The 23,644-nt window shown below is 42.7% G+C and overlaps 1 protein-coding gene across 2 annotated transcripts in view; it reads right to left on the bottom strand.

Moving 5' to 3' along the window:
• PRKG1 (protein kinase cGMP-dependent 1) overlaps positions 1-23,644 on the bottom strand; it is a 1,275,046-nt gene that overhangs the window by 451,829 nt on the left and 799,573 nt on the right. For both annotated transcript variants that reach the window (XM_046026825.1, XM_046026824.1), the window contains exon 4: positions 9,419-9,524. In XM_046026825.1, coding sequence (XP_045882781.1) covers positions 9,419-9,524 — 106 coding nt within the window. The remainder of the gene's footprint in view (positions 1-9,418; positions 9,525-23,644) is intronic.

Here is a 23,644-nt window from a genome sequence, read left to right as displayed (position 1 = left end):
GTCACTCCAGTCACCTCCTCAAATCAAGTGGGGAGAACACCAGCTCCCTCAAAGGAGCTCATCAGAATCAAGTAAGATGATGTACGTAAAGTAGCAGGTGCAGGCCATTTTGTTCCTGTTTATGTTTTCTCCCTGATTTCCTCCACTGCTATGCAAACACTCGCACTGTGGGGGAGTGTTCACAACTCAGCCCCTATTTCTAGCACCAAACATCATGCCAGGTGCTCCCTCGGATGGCTTGCCTTTCCTTTGCTCCCTCCACAAGGCAGAAAAGCAGGGCAGTCCATTTGGAGATGCCCATACTATTCAGCAGCCCGATGCTCAGCTTAGGAATTCACCCTGGTGAAGCCTATTGGGAAATACATTAACCACTAACCTCATTCTAAGCCAAAGCAGAACAGGAGAAAAATCACAGCAAACTCAAAATAGGACCTATGATACACATTCCACTTCTTGCTTTTTCTAAGACAACTGATGTTCTCTTCTCTTCCCGGATGGATTGGGTGATAAATTCAGACAGGCCGCCAAAGTCACTCTGATGTTTATTTGCCCCTTGGACAGTTTTTTCCTCATCCCCATCCAGATTCCTGGATTCCTCTTCAACTGTGGGGAAGTGGGTTTCTCTATCAAGTGGAGAAATCCTGGTGGCTGGGATGTCAGAAACCTCTCTTCTTCATTTCCCCAGCAGCTCATGGGGTCCTTCGGGACCTGGTCATTACAGTATCATCCCTGTGTGGAAAAGGACTCCCTCTCAGATGAACCAAAGTAGGCTCCATGTAAAAGAATCAGAAATGAAAGGAGCCTGGCTACAGGAATGATTCATAAGTTTCAAAACGCAAACAAAATGGAGAACTATCCAACTTTGTCACATTGCTTTAGCTTTGTAACCCCCAGGGTGTTGAGAAACTATCATCAGGGACATGGGGATGCAAATTTAGCCTGCCATCTAAAAAGGGACACATGCCCGCAAGACCAGAGTCCAGGAGAGTGGACACAAGTCCCTCAGCTAAGGCCTCATCTTCTCCAGGACCGACCAAGATAATCTACAGAAGATTCACTGACTTCATTGAGTGATTTTAGACACAAACACCATGATAGGGTATCCTATTATGTGCAAGGATCAGAATAAATTTACACATGGGGTGCCTGGGTGGCTCAGTGGGTTAAAGCCTCTGCCTTCAGCTCAGGTCATGGTCCCAGGGTCCTGGAATCGAGCCCCGCATTGGGTTCTCTGCTCGGCGGGGAGCCTGCTTCCCCTTCTCTCTCTGCCTGCCTCTCTGCCTACTTGTGATCACTGTCTGCCAAAAAAACAAAAGTTTTAAATAAAAAAAAATAAATTTACACATGTGGAGAAATTATATAGGACACATACAGAATTATAAGCAATATATAATATTCAAAGATCAAAGATTACACTTTTTTTTTTTTTTTTAAAGATTGAGATAGAGAGGGCACATAAGCGGGAGGGACTGAGGGAGAATCTCGAGCAGATTCTACACCCAAGGCAGAGCCACGATGTAGGGCTTGATCTCAAGACCCTAAGATCGTGACCTGAGCCAAAATCAAGTCACATGCTTAACCAACTGAGCCACCAGGTGTCCCTACATGTCTTTTAAAGATAATATGGAGCCATTTGTGCAAATGCTCAATGACATCTTGAAATTGAAGGCCACTTTCACATTTATCTGCCCCTGGTATCCTCTTTAATTAGAATGGATCTCCTTCCACAGCATGGACTGAACAGGCTGATGAACATGGGGGACACAGCACTTCCTTGTTCATTCCCTGCATTATTTCCCTTCAAACTAGAACTGTGCCAGCTCTGTCAGGCACATGCCGGTTTCACAATCTTCTAGAAAAACTCTACTAAAGCTCAAAGCTTAAGAGCTTAATAGGTAACTTCTTTAAAACTAAAAAATAAAATCTAAAATCCCTCAAACTCTTTCCATAGAAGCCCTCTGTTACCATCTCTCCCTGTAAACAAGAGGAGGAAAAGTGGGATCACGGTTTTGGTGTTCCACAGATATCTCGAGTTCATTAGACTGCACTGTTGTTCTTTACATAATTCGTGCCCCCAAAGTAGTATCTTGATTTCTTCAGTCTAAAGTATACCAAAGATGCCGTCAGTAAACGTCTCAATAGCCCAGTTGCTCAAAAGATCACAGAACATAGGGTAAGCAAGAATGGGTCTTGCTTTGAGACCCCCTCCTGTGCTTGACATGCTCCAGGCGGGAGACAGAAAGGAACCCAAGCCAGAAACACCACTGCCTGACATCTGACACCAGGAGATGAGGTTTCTGAGCTCTCAGTCATTTAATAACTATTTAAGAAGTGATGGTGCCTGCCTCCATGCAGGCGGTGGCTTTCCATGTAACACAAGGCCCCTCCATGGACCCCATTCAATTCTAGGGCACCATCACTCTTACTCAGTGCTGTCAGCCAACTGACATCTCTTATACTATCATGGAGCATTTATTGCTTAGAGCATACCCTTGGGTGAGTGGGGATGGTCAGAGCAAACCAAAGATTGCTGAAGTTGGAGGGAAAGGCACTATTAGAAAAGTACAATGAAGGGACGCCTGTGTGGCTCAGTCGGCTGGGCATCTGCCTTCACCTCAGGTCACAATCCCAGGGTCCTGGGATCTAGTCCTGCATCTGGCTCCTTGTTCAGCAAGAAGCCTGTTTCTCCCTTGCCTGCGGTTCCCCCTGCTTGCGCTTAGTATGTCTCTAATAAAAAGAAGAGGGGGAAAAGAAAAGTAAATGAAGAAACCCCGGGTACAGCAATAACAAAGTCAACCAACTGCCCCAATCTCTGGGCAAGGTACAGGCAAGTTTGTTGAGGAGAGCAACAACACATTAGACCTAATGAACAGCCTGCAGTTCCAGAACCAGTATGGCATTGTCTAGGAGTACTGGCTCAACCAGTATGGCATAGTCTAGGAGAACTGCCTCAACCAGTATGGTGTAGTCTAGGAGTACTGGTTCTGAAGCTATGGCCTCTACCCCTAACTGGCTTTGCAACTTTATGGCCTCAGTTTTCTTATCTATAAAATGGACATTATGTTAGCACTCACTTTATAGATTTTTGTTGAGGATTAAATACATCAAACCTTTTCAAACTGCTTGGCATCTGCTTAAACATTTATTTTATATCTTACTTCCTAATTACAATCCCTCATAGTGGGAGGATCCCTTCTTTTTTGCTTGGTAGAAACTGAGCTGAGGTTCAAAGAAACTTGATTAAGACTACTTATCTTTAAATGGTGAAGCCACAATTCAAAGCAGCACTCTCCTGTCTGTAAGTCATACAAACACTTCAAATATATTAATTATGTATTCTCCCTTCATCTTCTGTCCTAGCTCAGTGATTCTCCAAAAATGGCTCCCAGCTGAACAGCAGGACAGTTAGCTGACAAATTGTTAGAAAGGACTTTTCAAGCCCCACCCCACATCTGTCCTGTCATATTAGCATGGCAAGTACAGCTGTGTGCAGCTCCTTTCCCCTTCTATGAAGAATCGGACTGTAGTAGGAGTACTACCGAGTATTCCTGAGGAATGACTAAATCAGGAGAATGGAAGTTACAGCACAGGGAATGCAGTCCATGATACCGGAATAGTGCTGGAGGGTGACAGATGGGAGCTGTGTTTGTAGGGAGTGTAGCGTAATGGATAGAGATGTGGACTCACTGTATTGTACACCCAAAACAAATGTGTCAATTGTATTTCAACAAAAAAATTTTTAACAGAAACCCAAGTATCCCAGAACAATTGTGAAACACTAGAAAATGTATTTAGTAAAGATTATGGGCAATTTTTACCCTGGAGATCCTGAACAGGAGACAGCTGACATTGCAGGACAGCTGAATTTCCAATTTTCCTGGGAGCACAGAGCTGGATATAGAGTCAATTACAGAGTCAATTCTCCCTGTGACTTTGGGCAACTCAACCAATCTGGGCCTCAGCGAGCAAAGTGAGTGACTCCTCCTATCCCTTACCAGGTTATCTTCCACTCTGTGAACTCTAAATCCCCTTGACTATACTTTTATAAGTATGATGTAGGTTAAAATATAAATCTCAGGAGTAACCGTTGAATAGAGTTATGTGAAAAATGAAATTATTTGGGTTTCAAATTAGATCGGAGAAGGAAAATCTGCAAGAGTTCTAGCAATCTCATTATTCCAAGTTTCAAAGTAAAAACATGTAGAGTATAAGAAGAAAATAAAAGTCAACCTGACTATCAAATAAGTTACTTAAGTAGATTATCTTTATGGAGAATGGGGAAAAAAGTATGACTAACCCACACCACAATAAGTTGGCCCTAGTGGGGAGCTTCCGTTGGAATGCACATCAGGGGCCAGAGTCTACATATGGCACAGATCTCAGAATGGAAATCCAGAACCTGAGTTCTAGTCTGAGCTGGGTCTAACTAAACATGAGCTTATTTTGGTTTAAGACACAGTTTTTTCACCTGTAAGTGGGGCACAGAAATTAAGTTACATCCTGTCTTATATTTTTTCGGAATCTAATTTTTTAACCCATCTAGGATTAAACACAGAGTGATGAAGATGCCTTATTACACAGGCCCCTGCTGGTGGCAGGGGTGGCCAGAAAAACCAAGGAATAAACACGTCCAGGAATGAAAGAAGTTTCAGGATGTCTTGGCCCAAGTATAAATTATAGACAAGTCATGTACCCAACCCAACATGAAGTTATTCTCATAGTGAAGGTCATTCGGATACCATCAGGATGGTGTCAAGTTGACTCCAAATGTGGATGTCCCTAAGGCCCACACTGGGGCCATTGCTTCAGACTGTTACCACTTAGCTTCCACTGATCAAGAATTCCTGGAGTTCTTCCCATTCTGCCTAAAGATCCAAACAGTTAGCTTTAAAATTGAAAAATACCTCCAAGGTCTTTATGACTAGAGAGTCCAATGGGAACCAGAAAGTCAAAGACCGCAAAATCTCCCAACTTCACAATTCAGTGTATGGAGAATAGAACACGAAACTTGGTGGCTAATACCTTCAATGACTCTTTCACCTCAGAAAAGGCAAATTAGATATTTCTAATTGAGGGAGAATCAGATTTGTTTTTTCCTGCCTCACCAGCCACACTTTGTGCACCATACTACAAGTCACTCTGGGAAATACATCCATTCAGAGGGTGAGGAATCCCAGGCTGAGCTCCGTGGTGAGGGGCCATGGCACACAGAGGCAGGGGGGCCTTGACAGACCGCTCCAGGACTGTAGCAGAGAGAATGAGAAAATGAAGAAGAGGGGTGGTGCTAAGAATCAGGGAAGGCCAGAAGCAGCCCTGGAAGGCAGGGGTTTCAAAGAGCCAGGCTTTATCTTGGGGGTGCTCAGAAGCCATGCAAAGGCTTTGTGCAGAAAGAAGATATGAGCCCACCTGCCTTACCAAGATCCCTTAGTGAATAAAGACTATGTTTTCTGAGGATGAACAGGATCAACTCAGGAGCCTGAATTCCAAGTGGTCCCTGTCTCTCCTTTTTCAGTAGGCATGTGACATCAATAGAGGTTCATAGTCATGGTTGTAGTATAATCCCAGTTCCACAAGCCTACCCAGTAATCACACAGCCATATTCTCCTGCCCTTATGGGAGAGAAGCCAGTGCCAAGAGTGGTGCAGAGAATATGCTCAGAAAAAGGAAACACAAATTAACTCTGGCAGCTATTTGGCTCATTTTTCAGAATCCATCTAAAAAAACACCATGTTCCAGTAGCCAGAAAGGATGGAAAGACTCACGACTGGCAAAATCACTGCAGGACCTAGAGTAATCATGCCCTACTTCGTAGCACTCCCATTTGAATTTTTTTGTTTTTGTTTTTGTTTTGTGTGTGCTAGGCTTGCAGAGGAACATCTGTGTTTGCATTGAGGACTGTCAAAAAGGCATAGAAGAGAAATGGCTAAATACGATTAAAGATGTAGAATCGGAGTTTGCCGTGGCATTTAAGAGTGAAAAGGAACCAAGAAAGACCCATGACTGAGAGCCACAAAATGGGTAAAGGCACTGGAATGAAAGTAAGAGCCAATTTTGACAGTCAAGAAAAATCTTTGAGAGAGAGGAGGAAAAAAAAAAAAAAAAAAAGAAAAATCTTTGCATTTTGGCAGTACATCTATACGCCTGGTGTGACCCCTTTCCCCACCCTCTAAACCTATTCCTTGTTTAGAAAAATGAAGAGCAAGAGTGGCACAGGGAAAGGAGCAGTGTCCAGGGATCATCTTCCGGCCTGATTGGTTATTTTCCTACTATCGCAATTGCTTTAACTCCTTAACAAAATACAAAGTATACAGTATCTTTGGTAGAAAACTGGAGTTGAATGATTTAGCAAGCACATTAGAGGAAAACACCCTCCCAAACACACAGTTTGCCACAGAGAACCTCAAAGTATTAAGTCCATATCTTTCTAATACCATTAAGTGAGCTTTTCTATACACGAAGCCATAAAGGAAAAATCTGATTGACTTGACTACCTAAACTTAAAATTTTACATGATATAATAGTAAGTTAATTTTTTAAAAAATAGGGAAATAGGGGCACCTGTGTGTCTCAGTCAGTTAAACAACTGCCTTCCACTCTGGTCATGATCCCAGGATACTGGGATCAAGCCCCACATCAGGCTCCCTGCTCACTGGACAGTCTGCTTCTCCTCTCCCTCTTCCTTGCTTGTACTCTCTCTCTCAAATAAGTAAAATCTTTAAAAAAGGAAATTAAAAAAAACTATTAAGTTATGATGGGAAATTTTAATTAAGTTTGGTCATCTAATTTTTTACAGTACCCATATTTCCTTTTGGGTGTTATACACAACTATAACTGCCCTGCAAAGTAAATGGTAGCAAGTATAGTTAATCTGGGAATGTGAAGGAGAGAGGAGTATTATTTACTCATTTAGCTTCATGAATGTACAACCTGTGCAACAGTACAGGGCCCAAGCTTAGAAGATGCCCATGCTTGGTTTAATACTATGTTGTCACAGTCTTGGACATTTTTAACTTCTATTTTCCTTTTTAAGAAGTCCTCAACTCCCTTTGTCTTTGGGCTCTGAAAAATGTGTACTGGTCCCATCCTTACATTCCTATAAATTACCTATCTACAAAATAAGTTTTGTGCTGAAGAAGAATACCAAGAGGCTTAGGAGAAGTTTATAGCCTAGAAGTAGAAGTTTAGTAATTTGATTATAATAAAACAAGGTGATTGAGATACGTGGTAGAGATGAAGCTCAAACAAGGGAAACATTACTTCTTGGTGGATGAGGTTAGTAACTGTGGAAGAGTCAGCTTTTGGTTGAATCTTAAAAAATAGTACAACTTGAGCACTAATGGGAAGAACAAAGAACAGGGCTCAGAGGTAGTGAGCTGTCTGAAAGCACAGGGGCTGAGGGACTGCCTGGGCAGCCAGAACTGTTGGATTTGCCCACTGCGAGAAGACCCCAGGCTGGAAGAGCCGGCAGAGGATGCTGTGGGAGTGCCCTGAATATCCAGCTAACGAGGCTGGGCATAATTCAAGAGCAGCGGTGAGCACCGGAGGGTTAGAGAGAACCAGGTAGCCACAGTCATCACTTAGAAAGATGAAAGCCGGCCCAGGGCCAACACTGGTCCCTGCGTCCCCTTTTTGGGCTCCCAGCCCAGTGCTGTCTTCACAAATGACAGGGACCCTATGCCTTGCAGAGTAGCTGTAGGGTAAGTACCAGCCCATGAGAGCCTACCTCTCATCCAACCAGCTAGATGGCATCTGCTCTAACTGGCCAGCTAGATGTGTTTCCACACTCTGGAGAACCAACCTTTATTGCTGAAGGTTTGAACTGTCAGAGAAGATAATCAAGGGATACAACTCTGAAAATGCAAGAATCAAGTATATGCACGCTCAGAAGAATAACACCAACACCAATACAGTGAGACTTTATTGCCTGAACTTGAGCCCCTCTAAAAAAGTTCTTGTGGGTCATGGAAAAGAGTACGGACCCTTACTCCATTTCCTTGAGACAACAAAACTATGGAAGTGGAAACCTACATTCCAAGTGCCCAGAGCTTTGGTCCATGAGACAGAGAACAGGCTCCGCCCCCCAGGCGAGGATTTTATGAACCACCACTTGGGATCTTTCTCTATTAGGGCTGCATCAGAAATCAGTAACTTGCACTTGGATTTTACATTTTTCAAGTTTTTATTTCTTCAGTCTCGGTCTCTCTGTTCTTTCAATTGCCCCGCTCACATACCAATATATTCACACCTCTGTATCGACGTACTCACGCATATGCACACCCACGCACGCACAGCACCTGAATCATTTCCTTGCAAGCTGTACTCCACTCCAAACTGAAATTTACATTTCTATTTCTAAGGGTTTCACCCAATCATGTTCCAGAAAAATCCCAACCCCCTACTGATAGTTATATTTTAATATATTATTACTTGATATCAAATTAGAATTTTATTGTCCCTTTAGCAGGAATAGAAGGAATTATGTGGAAATGAAAAATGTATGAAGAATGAATCAGGAAATAAATTACATAAAATACTCAAGTACACACTATTAAAACTGCCTAAGAAAATGTAACTGATACCTATCATGACATATCACTGAAATGAAATGGGATTTTAATTTTTTTTTATCTCCACTAAAACCATTTCTTCAAGAAAATATTAAATGAGAAAGCTGATTTAATATTCTAGCTCTGAAAAAGGAGATCTTAAGAGACACTATACCATCTCTTTAGCAAACAATCTATCACTATTTAAAGATGGTTCAGTTTTCAAAAGAAAACACACTACTTTTGGGGGGGAAAAAGTTGTCAATATTCCTTTTAATGATATCATGTGTTTTCTTTAAACGAAGCTTAGAGGCAAAGACAGACATTTCAGTGAATATCAGCGTATTCTTCAGAAATGAAAAGCTGTTTTCTCATTCCAATTTCCATGCTATACTGAATTATGATAATATCCTGTATCAAGAAAAGCTTTTGATATTTCAGAACTAAAACATAAAACACATTTAATTTGGGAAATTAAACTCGGGATTAAAGCATAATGAGCTTCACCTTGGAACTTTTCCATCTTCATCATCTGACCTTTAACATGGAATTTTACACAAGAGAGGATTTAATCAGAAGAGGGACCACAGACATATTAACTGATAAATAGTCTAGTCCCTTTTTGTTCAAGCAAATTCTCTTTTGTTCCTCTGAGCCTCACTCCTCCCTCAGAATGTTCGGTGAAACTCTCAAGTTCTGACTTAATCACCTGTCATGGAAACTGGTACCAGAAACAAAGAAGCCCATTGCTTCCACCAACCTGCACACTCTTCAGCTTGAGAGGAATACAAAGGCCTTTCCTGGGCTGTATGTCTGAGAAAAGTGTTGGATAGACAATTAGCCATCAGGTAGAAGAAAATCAAGTATCCTACCTTTTTAAAAATTCCATATACTCGGTATGCTTGATGAGTCCTGTCCTCATCATGATCGTTTGAAAACATTGTCGATCGATGGCCCAGAGTTTCACATTTACAAGAGCTGGAGGAGAGAAAAAGAAAATAACGGGAAAAAATTAGACAATTTAAACCATGAACCACATCATGCAGAAGAGAGAAGGGACCCAGGAGAGTCCTGGGGAGCCTGAACCTTCATTTACAGCTGATACCATCATGCGGTCTTATTTCGTTAAAGACCCAACTATTCTTACAAGGCAAAATGTAGTTCATAATTTTCCTTTTAGTGTTATGACCTAATAGGAAGATTCTTGGTGGTCTTCTGTCCTTAGGGGAAGGAATGCCCAAGTACACACTGAAAAAATTTTGTGATTTCAAGACTACCTGAGCAAAAATCACATGGAGAGAAAGATTCACAATGAATAACATTCCCTGAGAATTACCCAGAATGGTGTTCATGACTCAAATCATGTTTTCATTGTAAAAAGTAGATGTGAAAACCTAATCTTTAGGCTAATGGGATGAATTTAATAAAGTGCTTTCTACATGAAACCCATTTTTGCAACTTTAACCTGTGCCCAAAGTTGTCCTGTGAATTTCTAGTAGATAGGTTTGTTGAATTTTAATTTCTATTCTCATACGTACACGGTCTTTAACAATAATAGTGTTGAAATGGAATACCATGAAGTTCGCCGTTTGATCTATTACAACCATTGGATCTACTAAGAGACAAGTTTTGGAAAAAGATGCTATAGGGTTACAGGTTGATATCATGAGATAAGCTTAGGTTTTAAATATTTTATTTTTTTATTTTTTTATTTACTTGACAGAGAGAGATCACAAGCAGACAGAAAGGCAGGCAGAGAGAGAGAGAGAGAGAGGGAAGCAGGCTCCCTGCTGAGCAGAGAGCCCAATTCAGGACTCGATCCCAGGACCCCGAGATCATGACCCGAGCCGAAGGCAGCAGCTTAACCCACTGAGCCACCCAGGCGCCCCTAAGCTTAGGTTTTAGAAGAATACACTCAAAGTCTCCATACCCCAATCTGTGTGGTGGGTATACAAGACACTTATTATACTATACTCTCTGATTATCTATGTTTGCAAATTTTCACAATAAGAAATACTTTAAGTTAACACACAAATGAAGCAAGCCAATTCACAGCGCATAGCCATGGGGGATGGGGTAGGTAAGGACGATGGAGGGGTTGGAGCCAGACAAGGGAGTAGAGACAGTTTATAGTTTAATGAGCCAAACGTGGAAAAATTGAAGAGGACAATTTTCTCACTAAGCCCCCTGAACGTAATGGATGGAGATCTGGGTGTAGGGGAGGGGGGGCAGAGCATTAGGCTGCAGGTGTGACACGAGGGGAGGTGCACTGAGTAACACGGAGCAATGGAGGGAAAGAAAAAAGGAAATACCATATTCTAGAGTAAAGCCCTATCTTTGAGTTTTACCTAATTTTTCCTCGCAGAATTGTGTGAAGCTAAGAAACCAGAACGTGACTTGTCCCTTAGACTGCTTTTTACTGGAGAATTAAAGGTTCTCAGTTAATGAGAAAATGAACAAAGCCACAAAGGCTGGTGTACACAGGGCTCTGGGCCCAGCAGCCTTTAAAAATGAACCATCATCAAAAGTAAAGCTCATAGCACGGGTGCTCTCCAGCTACATTCTAGCTCCTTGGCTCAATCCAGGCTCCTTTCCAGAACACCTGTTCACTTGAGACAAACCCCGAGACTGGATGACATGACCTCGAAGGATTGCCAATTTAGGAAAAGATTCACCAGAAGGAGAGTCTTTCAGAAGTGACAGGAGATGAGCTGGCGGAGAGATGGAGGGGAAATCAGGTGGGGAGAGCATAAGACCAGGACTGGGAAGGGGCCTGGGCAGGGGAGTCCAGACAGGGATACCATGGCCTGAAAAGGCAGAGACGGTTTTTTTTATCTTTTGTTTTTTTTTAATTTGTTTATTTGACAGAAAGAGAAAGCACAAGTAGGGGGAGCAGCAGGCAGAGGGAGAAGCAGACTCCCCGCTGAGCAGGAGCCCAACAAGGGACTCGATCCCAGGACCCTGAGATCATGACCTGAGCTGAAGGCAACAATTTACCCACCGAGCCACCCAGGTATGCTGAGGTTGCTCCATAATTTGAGAGGTTACTGTGGGGCAGGAGGGCCTGGAAGCCAGGCAGAGGAAGCAGGGATTTGTGTGATAACCAACAGAAGGCTACTAGAGATCTTAAAATCAAAATAAAGAGAAAAAGCAGAATTGAAGAAAATACCATAGATACATCAAAAACGTTTGAATGCTTGTAAGAAAAAAAGTTCTGCCTTCATCATTCCTAACGATTCCTAGATATTTCCACAACACAAAGACTTCCTCCGAAGGATGAATTAGGATACACTAACTTTATTTTAAAAATAGTGGTGCTGCAAACAGTTGTACTATTAAGGATATGCATCCATCCCGGACTGCACATCCAAGGACTGACTAGAAGCAGACGGTCTACGGAAGTCAGGGATGCGTGCCTGAGAGGGCTCCGCCCTGCGGACAGACTTCACCAGCATCCTCCTGGCGGCACTATATAAAAATTTCTATCACTGGCTTGTATACACTGAGAGCATCACAGGGATAGCTGATGGAAACTAATCAAGGAGGGGCAGAATTTGGATTCGGAAGCACCCAAGTCAAGCAGAAAACAGACCACTGCTGCCAAATGACACTTAATGTAAAAATGGGGAGGCAGAGCAGGAGTAGGACCCAAACGGAGAAAATGGTTCTAGCCATGTGCAGCGATCACAGTTTCCAACAAGGAGGAGTAGGTCCCGAGCACAGGTCACGGTACTCAGGAGTTAAGTGAGGGTGTGCTGTGGTGTGGTGTGGTGTGGTGTGGGTCCCTCCTGATGAGCCAGCTTGCTGCCCTGCCTGTGCCCCCACCTAGAGCTCATTCTCACTATGGTTCATCATCTCTGCTATGTCTGGATCATGTTTCCTCAAGTCAGTCTGTACGTTACCCCCAGAGAAAAGTCCATGTCTCATTTCTTGTAACTTCTCCCCACTCAAGAAATTAACTTTTCATTGGATTAGCATTGGGTCTATCTGCCTCATTAATGCAACTTATGTACGTAAAGTTCACCTAAGGAAAAAGTAAGCCTGGGGGACCTCTCATGTTACATTAATTTGGCTTAGATATTTTAATCAGGCCTCTGAATCCATGTATTGCAAGAGGAGGTCTAAAAATAACTTCATAGACTCCAGTAATTCCATTTTATCTTCTGGTTCCCATTTACATGGTCTACTGGAATGTCTCTGAGTAAAATGGTTTCAGATATTTTGCATGATAATGAACATGGCTTGACGAGATTGCAAATTTGTCCATGACCTTGGGCGAGATGCCAAAACCTTTTCTGTATTCAGCCGATAAACCTATTAGTCAAGTTAGCATTTCACAGGTGGACAAGCATGACTAATAATCACCTTGCCTTGTTACCAAGAAGGTGGTTATATTCGAGTTGTGATTAACGTCTTTCTTCTTCAGAGAAGGCTGGAGTGTTAAGTCTCACTCCCATACCTACAGACTATTTGAAAAAATTTTTTAAAAAGAACTTTCCATGGGGCGCCTGGGTGGCTGAGTGGATTAAGCCGCTGCCTTCGGCTCAGGTCATGATCTCAGGGTCCTGAGATCGAGCCTTGCGTTGGGCTCTCTGCTCCTCAGGGAGCCTGCTTCCTCCTCTCTCTCTGCCTGCCTCTCTGCCTACTTGTGATCTCTCTCTCTCTGTCAAATAAATAAAATAAAATCTTTAAAAAAAAAAAGAACTTTCCATGTACCTCTGATTTTATGTGCTGTATTCATGTCTGTAGGGAATAAGCACTTGTAAAATAAAGTTTCTGTGATTTTCACCATGATTACAGTTGTTGAACATGTAAGTCTCAAGGGCATTAAGCAGAGAAAGTGTTGGGAATGGAGTTTCCTTTCTGTTCAAGTATGTATCTAATATACTCTGCTGAAACAGTGATCATTTCTTCAGTTTAAGGCCACATGGAACTCAGGCCAGTTCCCATTCCTCTGAGATCTCCAAGTGTAGGAGTCCATCAAGAACACCTTCAAATAGCCTTGAATTTGCTGGACACAAAGATTACTATGGGGGGAGCCACAAAACTGTGCTAGACTCCAGTCACCAGTCCGGGCTTGGCTTAAATTCCAGTGGGGAATCCACCCACTGTTCAGCTCAAATTTTGGATGAATACTGAGAAAGCATATGTGGGTATACAACACTTACAATCTCAAATATTTATTCAGCCCATACTTATTTTATATATATTTATTTATATCTAGCCAACACTGGTGCTATATATAAGGGATAGAAAACCAACATACAGCTCCTGCCTTTAAGCAACTTGTCATCCAGAACAGAGGCCACCAGACTGTGGTCCATGTCAGACCGGGCCCATGGTCAGTTTTTATACAGCATGCTAGCTATGAATGGGTTTTGCATTCTTAAATGGCTGAAATTCTTAAAAAGAAAAATATTTCATCACACATGAGAATTATAGGAAACAAATTTCGGTGCCCATAAAACATCTGATTGGAACACAGCCATGCCCATTTGTTTCCATATTGTCTCTGGCTGAATGGAGTCATTTTGACAGATAGTATCTGGCCCTTTACAGCGAACGCTCACCATCTCCTGGTCTCCTGTACTCGACCAGCACATCAAAAGGGGGTACCAGAAGGGGGAAGTATCTGGGGCTTGGAGTACACAGCTAAGGCACCCAGACTCCCCTACTTCCTGTCGGGAAGAGCTGAGTAGGGCAGATTCAAGGCTCTGCAGAAGACCATCTCCTAAGCTAGGGTTCTTCACCTGGTGCTGTGGATGGAATAGGTCTCCCCCCAAATTAAAAGTTATAGGCTTAATCCCCATCTTGATGGTACTTTGAGATAGGGCCTATGGGAGGTATGTAAGTTCTGGTAGTAATTCTCATGGGGCATGGTTGGGGGGGGGGGCAGTGTATTCCCCACACCAACAAGCAACTCTTAGGACACCAGTTTGGTGTTCTACAATTCAACTCAATTTTGACACTCTCTACCCAGAGATGGCATCAAACTCTGAAGTAAAGGTTCACTCTTGAAAAACTGCCTTCCCTCCTACCTTCAGAGGCCAATCCACAGTCCCTGTACTTGCCAATAAGGACAAGGAGAGATGGAGAGCACCACTAAACATTAGGGAAATGCAAATCAAAACCACAATGAGATACTACTTCACACCCATTAGGATGGCTATTCTTACAAAAATAGTAAGTGTTGGCAAAGATGCGAACAAATTAGAACTCTTATGCATTGCTGGTGGGAATGGGCAATGGTGGAGACACCATGTAGTAAAGCGGTTCTTTAAAAAAATTAAACAGACTTAGCACAGGATCCAACAATCCTGTGTCTAGCTATATACCTAAAGTAACAGAAAACAGGGACATGAATAGTTACTTGTACACTAATGTTCATACCAGCATTATTCAACATAATCTAAAGATTCAAACAACCCAAATGTCCTTCAAAGGATAAAAGAATATCTAAGATGTGGCCTATACATACAATGGAAGATGATGCAGCTTTATGAAAGGAGTGAAAATCTGATACAGGCTACATCATGGGCAACACTGAAAATGTTCTACTAAGTGAAATAAGGCAGAAACAGAAAGACAACCATTGCATGATGCCATTGCCATGAGGTACCTAGAATCATATAATTGTGGAGACAGCACATAGAATTGTGGTTACCAGGGGCTGGGGCTGAGGATAGGGAGGTGGTGCTTGATGGGGACGGTTTCAGCTCAGGATGAGATGAAAATCCCCCAGATGGACGGTGTTGAGGGCTACACAACAGTATCAGCATACTTAATGCTGCTCAACTGCCCACTTCAAAATGGTGAAAATATATTAAAGGTTGTGTATATTCCACCATAATGAACAAAATGTTGATCAATGGGTTTACTTTGCTAGATAAGTAAATACATGTTTCACATCTTGTTTGGTTTTTAATTTTCTGTGACACACTCACCAATACTTAAAGAAATTGACACCTGGTATTTCCAAGACAGAGTTCAGATTCCATAGGCAGACATAGTGGCATTTCCCAAGTCTCCTACCCTCAAGCTTGACCCACACCCTGCAAATTAATGTTAATCTACCCCAGGCCCCTGCTCACGCTGAAGCTGATCCCCAAACCAGAGGGACCTCCTACCCACTTGTCTCCTAAAATGCTCATTCATCCTGGCAAGACTCAAATCAAAGTTATTTTTGTTCTTTTTCCCTTTTCGGGCATTTCCAAGTATTTTGCAGGCTTGTTTCTATTTCCCTAGCCTTTGATAATTTCAAATATGTGCTGTCAAGTAGGATAACCACTAGCTACATGTGGTCATAGAGTCCTTAAAATAAGGCAATGGTAATTGAAATGTGCTGTCTGTGTAAATTACACACAGAATTTGGAAGACTCTATGAAAAGAGAATATAAAGTATCTTATATTTTTATACTGATTACATGTTAAAATAAAAATGTTTGATGTACTAAGGAAAAATGTACTCTAAAAGTTACACCTGGTTTTTTTTGCTTTCTTATTTTTACTTTTGTATGGTTGGTGCACAATATGACATTACTTTCAGGTGTACAACAGTGATTCAATTTCTATGTTATGTTATGTACACACATGTACTTACCATCTGTCACCACGTAACAATATTACAGTATCAGGAACCATATTCCCTGTGCTGTACCCTTCATCCCAAGACTTCTTCACTCCATTAGTGGAAGCCTCTACCTCCCTCCCCATTCACCCCTTTGGCTCAATCCCACCCCTCTCCTGTCTGGTAACCATCAATGTGTTCTTATACGTCTGATTCTACTTGCTTGTTTATCCATTTGTTTATTTAGGTTTTTTGTTCTTGGGGTTATGAGCAGAATCCTATGGTATTTGTCTTGATCGGACTTATTTCACTTAGGACACCTGGCAGGTCTACCCATGTTGTCACAAATTGCAAGATCTCATCCTTTCTTAAGGCTGCATAATATTTCTTTTTATCCTTTTTTTCCCCATGTGATTACCAGAAAATGTGACATTACCTATACTGCTCACATCACATTTCTATTAGTCAGCACTGCTCTAGAACACCAACATTCAGTCATTTCTTCACATACTTTTCTTGTTGTGTAGTATGGCACAAATGAAGAGCTCACCAAGTATTTTTCCAAATTGAATTGTGTGTGTGACATTCTGTCTACATAAAATCCATTTCTATCCTTCTACTTCTTAGGAAAAACACCAGAGACCATCAGAGTTCCTCTGGGGAAAACCTGTTGAGTGTGAGCTCTATCGGACTGTCTTTCCTCGGTCTTGACATTAGTGTTCTGACTCCAGAATAACTTACTCTTCCCTATGTCAGCCCCTCTCTGCAAGAAACATTTTCACAAAGTAGGTGGGTCTCATCTGAAACTCTGTTGCTGTAAACTTTGTCTAAATAGCCTGGAAGCTTCTGGGGACTTAGTGTATGAGAAAGGCCAAGGAAGCTGTCACCAGCTCACACCATAAATTCACCCTCCACATTCGAGAGCACCAGCTCACCCAGAAGGTGCCTTACTTCAGGGCTCCCAGAAGCTTTATTTTTACTACCACCCCCATCTCGTGATGCTTGAATCATCTATGGTCCCTCAGATATGTACAGTGACAGATCAGAGACTTGGAGGGGGGTCTGTGGAACCCACAACTGCTTCCCAATGTTATTAAGGCACATGTTAGCCTGAAGTCAAATTCCAACTGCCAGAATGTTCTGAGACAAATGCTTCATAATTCAAAAAGGCCATTTGCTGTGTCCCATGCATCTAGAACACAATGACATTCCCATTGTGCAGAAGTGCTTCACCATTAGTACAGGGTGATACTGTAAACTTTTTTGCCTAGAAAAAGTATATATTCTATGAAGATAATGGATTGTAAAGTTGAACACTGCAGATAATTGTCATTATAAGCTTAATAGTAGAAAGCAGTGTTGCCATGTTTGTGTGTTTCAAAGGATATAGTGTAGCAGCTACCTCAACCAAACTGAAAGAATTGGTTCAGAATTATCTAAATTCTGCTCAACTGTATACCTTGTACCAAGTAACCAGTAAGGCCAAGTAGTGACTTTTGGAAAACAGGAAAACATTAGCTGTCATAATGACTTTAACATTTATTTTTACTGTCAAATATTACGGATACTGTAAGGACCAAATGAATGCTGAGATTTTTAGTACAGATAGGACACTAAGGAGGACTATTTTGAGCACCATTACAGAACATGCACTCTAGGACAGAAGCACTTGATGTCTGTTGCATTTATGTCAGTTTATCTTCTAATCATTGGGCGATATATTCCTGTGCCCTTTCTATGAATATGGGAATGGAGTCTCAAAGAGACTAACTCACTACCCAGTCACAGTTCATCATTAGTAGGGCCACTTTCATTCCGACTCCAAAGCCTGGAGTTCTTTTTATGACGTATAGATGCTTCTGAAACAAAATTAAGAATATCTGAGTTCCTCACTCCTTTTGTCTGTGCTATTTGACCACACTACCCATGGTCATTAAATACTTGGGAAGCCAAAAGAACAAAAGGAATATACATTCCAGTTGATGAATAATTGAGGTGGGGAGGAGTTTAACCTCAGCAGAATTCCAGCCATGTCTCCCTGGTTGTTGACCGAAGTCCTTGAACACTAAAACGTAGGAGCTGATGAGGAACAGGTTCTGGGGGTGCAACGCTGCAGGGGTGGGGGGAGGAAGCTGTGGAGGCAGGGAATTCCCCAAGTGTCCCTGTCTTTCCCTGTTCAGTCCTTGTTCCCAGTATGCGCTATCATTTTACATCTGTCAAACCAAAGGGCAATTATTCAGAAATCCATAGACACCTAGCTCACTAAAATTCAGTAGTGGGGCCCGGGGCTTCCCAAGGAGGGTGTAGGAATACCCAAGCAAATAATCTGGAGATCATCTGAAACAACCGTGACTTGAAGCAAAGGCCAGGAACCAGGTGTGTTGGGGAACAAGGAAGGAAGAAATGGGGAATGAGCCCCTACAAAACAGGTGGTTTTCTGTGTAACTCAGATCCAAATAGGGACCAAGAGTGAAGACACAGAGGCAGAAGACCCATGGGTAATAGAGTTGTAGAAGACTAAAACGCTACTGATTCTGTCTAGTGTAGACTAGTTAAAGATCACACCATCGTTCTGTCACCTACCTGCAGAGGAACAGAGAAGGAAGGGAGAAGCAATTCCAGTCACTGCTGGACCTTCCTAAATAACCACCCTCATCCTGTCATCCCACCCACAAAACTGCCAATGACTCCCTACCGCCAATAAAGCAAAACGCCTACATCCTTGCGGTTAATCTATATTGTGTGCAAAGTACCTTCCTAGTTTCATCTGATGCAATCCCTTAAACTTAATTTTGTTTCATCCAATGATTCTGATGTCCAGCTTCCAAACACACCCTTCCTTTCCCTGCTTTCAGGTCTGGGCTCCAGTTATTTTTCTCTCCTTAGGACCATCCTAGCAGCCTTCAAAGTTCCAGCTCAAAGATGACGGTCTCCGTGAAGATTTCCCAGTTCACTCTGGCTAGAAATTAGTCAGACAGGCAATCAGTGTGTGTGTGTGTGTGTGTGTGTGTGCGTGCGCACGCGTGCACGTGTGTGTACAGGCATGTGCGTGCGTGCACGTGTGTGTACACGTGTGTGTGTCACGGCCTCCTGACTGTGCATCCTTCATGGCCGTCACCACTCTGCCGTGCTTCACAGGTATCCACATATGTGATTTCCATCACCCCACAGTCTTCCTGTGAGGTCTTCACAGTACCCAATAAAGTCTGTAGGGTTGGGACTAGGTTTCAAAGGGGACACAATCTGGAGAAAAGATGAAGCCACAGAGGAAATTCAGTCTGGGTAAAAGGGAAAACTCAGTGACAGACCTACGAGATTCAGTGGGTTCATTAGACTGAGTAAATTCAATGGAGCTGTTTATAAGAGAATTAAGGGCTGGTCTGAAGTCACGAGCTGGGAGACCATGACTGCAACACTCCACATGTTTGCATTTACAGAGACCTCATGCCAAGAACCCTACTAGGCTCCAGGGACACAACCATAAACATGACAAAGATCTTGTTCTCAGGCACCTCCTTGCTGCAGAAGGCCAACTTTGATGTTTTGTTGTTGTTGTCATTCTTGTTGTTAAACACAAGCCTTCTGTATTATCCCACTTTATGCTAATAGACTTAATTGTCCCATCTCAAGCCAAATTTGAACCAACCCGCTGTGCGTGGTTTCTGGTGAACTAAGACAATTCTTTCTTACAGAGCTACACCAGTATGATTCATGGCGCTGGCGATTAGGACTTAATGTAAAGACAGAAAGAGTATCATACATAGAAGCTTCCCATCGCAGGGAGTGTTCTGGTAGACTTGCTAGAATGGAGGAGAAAAGATTCCTGAATCAGACAGGGTGAATTAGAGGGACACCTGGGTGGCTCAGTCGGTTAAGCATCTGTCTTTGGCTCAGGTCATGATCTCAGGTCCTAGGATCAAGTTTAACTGAACAAGGAGCCCGCTTCTCCCTCTGCCCGCTTCTCCCTCTGCCTGCACTGACAAATAAATAAAATCTTAAAAAAAAAAAAAAAAAGGTGAACTGGATCACCTTAAAGGGGCAACCAAACCAGGGGATTTCACAGCAGCAAATAGATCCCTCTGGAGATCAGGGAGGCCTGGACGTGCATGAAGTGCATGACCATAACTATGTTGAGAAGACAGCCCCCTCCCATATGGGCTATTGTACGTAAAGATGGTAGTTCAGTGATAGGCAGATGTCTAGAAAGATGGTGATACCATTTGTTGACTTTAATGAAGGAAATGGCGTCTCAGTCAAAGCTTCTTTATGCACAAACTTCAAGACTGAGAAATGTGCAAAAAAAAAAAAAAAAAGAAAGAAAGGAAAAGAAAAAAAGAAAAAAAAGCATGAGAGAGCGGGCTGCAGAGTGAAAACCAGACATCTGGGGCCTGGCCTGTGTGAGTATCTTTACCCACAGAGGAGGTCTGGGGCCTGACCCCAGTCAGGCTCTCATCGGATATTTTGGGAAACCTAACAGGTGTCTCGTGACACTGTTTTCCGATGGGAATCCTAACTCTGCATAGATGTGCAGTGTATTATGGGGCACCGAAGTTGTTCTCTGCTCATGGCTGGCCTTCCGTGAGGTGACCATCTTATAAAAACACAGGAAACGGGACAAAAAAACAGCACCCCATAGGGTCCGGACAATGAATTCTGAGGCAGTTCAAAGAATCCAGGTTTGAAGCGGCCACAAAGTTGGCTCACTGCCTCTGAGTCATAAAAGGAAATGTCACCTGACGGATCGCACAGAGGTTTAGGCAGGCGTCCAGATTAAGGGAGAAATTAAGGGAAGACGGTGAGTGTGTTAGTATGGCGACAAAGACAAAAAGGCCAGCTTACAGCAAGCAGCACAGAGCACTTGGAGAGCTGGACTTGGGACTTCTTCCTCTTGTTCCTCTTTCTAGCCCCAGCGCAGGCTACTCTCCCGGGTCCTGACACATGGTCAGAAGCCCATCAGTGCTGGCTGAATGAGTGACTCCTACATAGTCCTGCCTGACACTTTTAGGGACAAATGTCTCCAGACTCTTCATTTCTGGACATTTCTTAATTCTATTATGAAAAAAAAAAAAAAGCCTTCTGTGATTTAATGGAAGTCAGAGGCCAGGAAAATTATAGAATTGAATATTATGGAATGGATGGCTTGTAACCCTTTAGAAAAGGAAACAGAGGCTGGGTACCATTGTAGCTTAACAAGGTGCATTTTCAATGGACTGTTCCCTATATAGAGGATCCAGGGTTCAAATAGGGCCTATAATGGGCCTCAAGCATAATCTTCCCTCTCTGGAAAATTCCTGAGCTGGTTTTGCTGACAGCTCTTACGGGGACACAATTTCCTACAGGTTGGCACATTTTGAACAGTGTGCCTAATTCAAAAATATCAGCACATGCCTGATAAATGTCACTGCACATCTGTGCCTCACAACAGATTTTAAGCCTGCAATCACATTAAGGAAATGGGGATTACATCTGTAAGTCCTCTCATCAGTTGGGCGGGCTACATCCTATGCCGAGATGTTGAAAACGCGGGCTTATGTATTTGCTGGAATGCAAGCAAACGTCTTTGAGAAGTTACACAAGTAACTCTTCCTTACAAGTTGAACTATGGGTCTTCAACTCAGAAAGTAAGTCTCCCAAAGGGGCTTCCCTATTTCCAGTCCATTCTTAAATCCTACTGTTTCTCTTTGGCAAACAATGGGTCTATATGCTAGAAGCCATACATTTCATGTATTTTCAATTAATCTTACTTCTCAAGGGGGGAGAAAATGAAGCCTGGAGAGTCTAGGTCTGTTAGCCCCCTACTGTACCAACCCTACAGAGCTCACAGCTGAGCATTCAGCTGAAGCTTCCCGTTTTGCTCATATACATATCCATCACCTGAGTTCATTACCACCTGAAGGCTAGACTCAACAGCCATAATTTATGATTGCTTTCAAGTCCTCACATAAATATGAAAACCAACGCTTCTGTCTAGGTCCCATTAAGACAGAACAGGACATAGCTGGTTTACAACACCAACACTACCACCACCACCACAGAGGTAGGGTGCTTGGGTGGCTGAGTCAGTTAAGCATCTGACTCTTGGTTTCGGCTCAGGTCATGATCTCAGGGTTATGGGATCAAGTCCTGCATTGGACTCCATGGAGTCTCCTTAAGATTCTCTCTCTGCCCCTCCTTGCCTTCTCCTACTCTAAAAAGCAAAAACCCAAACAAACAAACAAACAAAAAACAGAGGCACTATTACTTCACATCTCTTTGCTAGGCACCAGTAGGCTTTGAAATAGAAGGTCCCTTTTGGCCCATCTACTCTTTAGTCAATTACATGTAACTCTAAGTCTGACAGAATTTTGGAAAACATCCACAGGAAAAGGAGCTCTCGGTCTCCTCCACTCCAGATGAAGTGGATGACATCAAGAAATGTCAAGGGAGCTCAGCTGTTTTACATTTGCAAAACTGTCTACTTTGGCATATTAGGAGAATGCCATTTTCCTTCTTGGGATGTTGCTTGTCTAGAAGTCGTTTCATGTGGCAAAGAAAATGGATCATCAACAACAATTAGCAAAATGAGGTTCAACAGAGATGAATGCAGAGGCTGACTGTGCTATTACACAATCTGGAAAGCCATAGTTCTTTGTTGAGGTAAAAGAAGCAGGATCACCTGCATCTTACAATAGGATGATCGGTTTCTTCAGAAAAATCTGGGTTTCTTGAAGCAAGGTCCTCTGCTCTAAACATACTCAACTTTCTCCCCTTTCTTGTGAGAAGCATCGTCTTCACACAGTGGCACCAACTGAAAGGGATATTCAAAGGGCAGTCTGGCCTCCCAATGAGCTGCTCCCAGTCAACAAACTCGCCAACTCCTTCAGCCAATAATGGCAGCAGAAGCATAGCCAATTGCTCACACACCATGTAAGGACATATATTCACCAAAAGGAGGTGAAGACTGGTGTGAACGTACGCAACAGAGTCACTTCTCAACTCCTGAGTCTGACCACAGCCGAGGCTTCTGTGGGCACGCTGTGCCGGGCAGCACCCACTCTTCCTCGGGGAACCGTCATGCTGGGTATCGCCATCCCAGCACCCCAGCACCACCCTACTCTATGCACGCCTCACCCTCCTTTCCTCTCTGCAGAGTCTGTGATCCATCAAGTTACCTTTTTTGAAGAAAGAATCCTCAACTCCTTACTGATGGCTATTTCTGTTATGATCACCAGATAAATGCACATATGTGTGATGCAGACAGGAGATTAAAATCTTTAAGCCATTTGAAAAGAATGGTATGGTTTATCAGAGAACGCCCATATACTATATAAGTGGTTCTAATTTTTGAAACAATACTTAAATAAGTTACAGTTTCATTTTACCAGTGAAAACAAAAAGCAAAACAAAACCAAGGTACCAAAATATGGAGTGGCTTGATAAACACTATCCAGGCAGGCGCCGACAGCTCCAGAAATTATCTTCCCAAGATCCTTCAAGGGCATTCTCAGTCCACCCAGCACATAAGTTCAACCACCATGACCAAAAATATTCA

This window comes from Meles meles, chromosome 13, assembly GCF_922984935.1.
Source record: "Meles meles chromosome 13, mMelMel3.1 paternal haplotype, whole genome shotgun sequence".
NCBI classification, from domain to species: domain Eukaryota; kingdom Metazoa; phylum Chordata; class Mammalia; order Carnivora; family Mustelidae; genus Meles; species Meles meles.
This window is presented reverse-complemented; position numbering and strand designations above follow the sequence as displayed.